At 38.9% G+C, this 4,660-nt stretch overlaps 1 protein-coding gene across 1 annotated transcript; it reads left to right on the plus strand.

Annotated features, from left to right (window-relative positions):
• Nucleotides 1-616: 616 nt before the first annotated feature.
• Nucleotides 617-3,411, plus strand: LOC110378785 (uncharacterized). Its single transcript, XM_021338190.3, has 2 exons — nt 617-871; nt 1,706-3,411. Exons 1-2 carry the CDS (start codon nt 712-714, stop codon nt 2,188-2,190), a joined length of 645 nt encoding a protein of 214 aa, XP_021193865.3. The 5' UTR covers nt 617-711; the 3' UTR covers nt 2,191-3,411.
• The last annotated feature ends 1,249 nt before the right edge of the window (nt 3,412-4,660 follow it).

Raw genomic sequence — 4,660 nt, forward strand, 5'->3', positions numbered from 1 at the left:
AAGTGCGTCGCGTCGTTCCGCGCTTACGACAAGGCGCGCTGTGGCACGGCGCGGCAACGTCGCTCGATTCGCTCGCGTGATTGCGCGCCTTTCCCGTGCCTAAGGCTGGGTACACACCTTCCAGTTTATTGTTGTATGGAGATTTTTTTAAGACGTTTGTTTTATTTTTGTAAATAGAGACGCTCACAATACATTGATTTACGTTTAATTTTAATGATGCTGAATACGTACGTACCTAGTATTAGTAGTTTCAAACAGTGTTCAGTAAAGTCTTAAAAGAGGATGTCAAAAATAAGTTGGATTCTTGCTCAGTAATAGTTTTCATTATTAGGTGTGTTTGATAGGTTAAAATTGCGAATTATTACTAAGACTGCGGTCCATCCGTTATTTAAGGGGGTCCTATGAATCGAACAAATTATCTCGACATTAGTAACGGCACATAATCTAACCCTGCGTGTGCACTTGAGCCTATCCACGCGATATTGCATTTAAATAATGTAACAATTTAACTGTTTCCAACAACCGTTTTGCTGTTGGAAAAACAGATATTGCACTTTTTCAGTGAATCGCCGCGTCTGTCCCCGACCTTACCGTACATTGATCGTACGTATACGCTCGGCCGGGCGCCCGCCGCCAGTTGCCGCGGCGAACGCTAGTCGCGAGGACCGTTGTACGCGCCGCGATTCTACTTTCAAACGTTTTGCGACCATCATGCCGCGAGATACGCTCATATCTGACCAAACTGTTAAAAAACTTATCGCGGAGGTCCAGAAGAGAGAGTGTCTGTGGAATCCGCACAATGATCTGTACAACGACAGATATCAAATGGCTAAAGCCTGGCTGGAGATAGCGGACTTGTTGCAACTGCCAGGTAAGTGCGACATGTTTGTATCGCGTCGGCAGGCGCACTGCTTAGTCAGTTAGTACTGACAAACTTTAATAGATGGCGTTAGAGGTGTTGATAATTAAAAAATGTTCTCTGTACGGGACTTATTCCGCCATATGAGAACAGTGAATTGATTACGAGTCTCATGATTGATTGTTACTTAGGTACATATTGTCCTAACTTATAATAGGTATTTCAGCTAAAACTTAATTTATAGCAATCGGCTTAAGTTCTACCTTCTCAAAGTATTCGCGCTATTAAACACCAGTGGGCGCGTAAATAAATAAATTAGTTATTCTTAATTTCAATTCCCTCAATTCTTGTAAAATGTTCAGTGAGTTTCTTTTTTTTTTTGTTTTGGTCTTAATGGTATTTATTTTTGTAATATGGTTGTCATAGAATATTATAATCCCCTAGTCAAGGTCCCCTATCGTGCGTGAACGATTAACTGACAAAAAATAATACTTAAGTGCCCTGCAACCCTGCTGCTTACTTGCCTATTTACACAATAATTGTCCCGCATTATTCTTACACTAATAGATACTCGTAATATGATACTAAAAATATGATAATAATGGTCCTTTACCTAGCTATCCAGTTGGAAGAATAGAGATTCAGAGACATAAAGTGTCACGCTATAGGGAATCAGAAAACTATTACACTAAAATTGGAATGTAGACTCTTTATCCCTGATGTTAGTTTGTGATTTCACTATGCCACATACTTATACATATGCATGAGATGAAGTCTATTCAGGAATTAATCGCGAACACCACAAAAAGCTACGCAAACATTTAATAATAATATTTTTGTTTGCAGAAGAACGTCTTCGTGTTAAATGGAAATATCTCCGCGACCTATTTAAGAAAGAAGTCAAAAAGTCGGGCTCCGGGGCTGACTACACAGGGAAATGGCGACACTTCGATCGCATGCAGTTTATTGACATCACCAAGGCTAACGGAGAAGCTGAAGACAGAGAGAGTACCAATATCAGTCGCGTTACAACAAAGAAAGAAGTTGATGATGAATTTGAATACGAAGTTGAAGAGGAAGAACCAGTAGGAACTAACGAAGTAGAAGTGTATCTAGAGGAGGGCTACTCAGGCGATCACATCCCGGAGAAACGAGCAAAGCTCTCCTCAGACGAAGATTACGATGTAATGTTCTTAAAGTCTCTGGCCCCATTTTTCAGACAACTAGAACCAATGAGGAAGTTAGTAGTGAGAAGTAAAATGCAGGATATGTTGTTGAATGAGATGGCTGCGCAGTCGTCTGCTAACCACCTCCATAATAATAAGAGCTAGTGGTAGTAATTGACTGGAGTCTTGAAGGAACATATAGAGAGGATACTGACAAATTGAGCGGGACTGCCCGAAGACTATTCAAGAAAATGGAGTAAATTACAATTCTGCAAAGAAAATCAGTCAGTAGACCGATGATTTGAAGGCGACGGGCAGTGAATGCATACGGGCTGCCTATACCAGGATGGTTGGCGCTCATTGGGTGCTGCCTACGTTAAGCATGAGATGGCAATGATGAAGGTGATTAAGAATGTGACTTTTCATACCATCTACAAAAAGTGAACAAGCCAAGACGTTCGGTCTGATTGAACACTGATGATTGATCTCTCTAATAGACAATTACATGGAAGACCAATTACGTTAGGATAATTACATAGAATCCCACGGTGTGATATGACAGCAGATATGTTTTGTCCAGGCAGTGTGAGATTTCTAACTCTGCTGCTCAATAACGTTTATAGTTCAGTAGCCAGAATGTTACTAAGTTTTGGGGGATTTGCAAAATAAGTAACTTAGCTCCAGATCGTGGTCTAGATATGTATGTCGATGTTATGACAGTGGGTATTCCATAGGACTGTGTCTGCCAAGACGTGATGTTTTAATATAGTAATATCAGTTTTGTTATTTTATCTAGGATGATGAAGACTGACTAATGTACCAACTGAAGGATACAATTCTTCATCGGTGCTGATGTAGTAAGGCGGCCAACCGTCCCGCATTCTGCGGGACCGTCCCGCAATGCTGGACGAAGTCCCGTTTTGAAATTATTAGTAAAATAGTCCCGCAAAACGTTGTACGCGTCCCGCATGTCCCGCATCCCTATTTCTCTACCACGCTTCTACACAACACCCACCTGCGTGCACGCTCAACAGTGCAGGAACACAGATTACCTATAATATAATCTCGTTCTCTTTATTTCTACCTACTGAACTCGTGAGGCCTAATGATTTTGAAAATAAGACATTAGTGCACGCTGTGACACGATATTGATAGGTTAAATTATAGCTTTTTGCCTTGTTGCAGGCTCAATTTCTTCCACCAGAAAAGCTGAATTTATTTTTTAATTTATATAGTTTTTTTTGTTTTGTTTCATATATTTTCCCCATGTGTCGTCACTCTCTCAGAAAGTCGAGTCGAGTCTCTGGCAGAAATTGCCGTTAATTGCGGCAGATTGCCATAAAAAATAGCTTTTTGCTACGGTTTCTATTTTATCAGTTCCGTCCGATCATTTTTCAATGCCCCTTTTCACGAAAGCTTAAGTCCCGCATTCAGTTTTCGGAAAGTTGGCCGCCTTATGATGTAGGTTAAGTTAAAGATATTGTTTTAAGTTATTTTTACTGCATACTAATGCTTACCAGTAGCGAACAATTATTAGCTATCCAACTTGTTCTCCCTGTGCGTAATTATTTTCTAATGTTGACACTTTTTTGACAAATGTGATTTTTCTAAATGATAGCCACAGATCTCCGATGTACCAAACCTTTTTTCTCATTAAATGTCATTGTATAAAACCAGTACAAAATAAGGATTTATAAATAGAATTTATACAAAATTATAAATATGTATGTATGTATAATGTATAAATAGCATAAATATCTGATTAAATGATTTGACGGAAATTATAAGTTACTAGAAAATATTTACTCGATGGCCTGCGAGACTGAGATCCCTCATCGACGTTCTTAATCAAAGCCAGTTAAAAACTAAGACCGGACCCTTCTAGCAGCTAATGAAGTAGGTAGGTAGGTACTAGGGTACCAAACTTTCGTTTGATTTGCATTGCTAAACACCGGCGGGATTCCGCTCTCCGCCTACAAGGCATACTTAACTACCTGCCTGACTATGAGTCTGTCGGGGCTGTGTAGATTGTTCCAAAGAGTTCTGCTACCCTGGTGCATAAAGGGCTCCAGGAACAAAGTTTCGTTTTAGTCGGTAAATAAAGTCTGGCACTCCTCGCTGACGAATAGCGGCATTTGATGATTTTCTGTCTATGTGACTAAACTTTACGCTACTTAAAGCTGAGATATGAATAGGTAGTTGATACAAAGAAGCTTTTCAAACTGGAGACCAATACAGGGGAGATTTAGAGTTTTCAAAATTGTCTTGTATTTTATGTTAACCGTCAACATTTTTAAAGCACCCAGGTTTTCCTTATCAAAGGGTGTAGTTTACTCGTATTGTTAAAATTGTTACCAATATAAGAAGATTACGGGAATTAAATACATAATTAGAAAAATGATTTATTTTTTACATAGTTAAGTCACCGTGTAATAAATATAATAGCTGACTATTGTAGTAGAAGTTAAGCACAGATTACAATAATTTGATATTTGAAAATTGTATAGGTTAGTGTGTACTTTACCTAAGTACATAAAAAGAGTATCTATTTTAATGTTTAGAAAGATAATGTTTCAGTTGACTTTACAAGAATTTTATATGTAGTGTCAGTGTAGGTACCTACACCATAATGCAG

This window comes from Helicoverpa armigera, chromosome 2 (genome assembly GCF_030705265.1).
Source record: "Helicoverpa armigera isolate CAAS_96S chromosome 2, ASM3070526v1, whole genome shotgun sequence".
In the NCBI taxonomy this organism is placed as follows: domain Eukaryota; kingdom Metazoa; phylum Arthropoda; class Insecta; order Lepidoptera; family Noctuidae; genus Helicoverpa; species Helicoverpa armigera.

Coding starts and splice junctions, on each gene's coding strand:
- LOC110378785 (XM_021338190.3), top strand. CDS start 712: ATGCCGCGAGATACGCTCATATCTGACCAAACTGTTAAAAAACTTATC. Junction 872..1,705: donor GGACTTGTTGCAACTGCCAG/GTAAGTGCGACA, acceptor TTTTGTTTGCAG/AAGAACGTCTTCGTGTTAAA.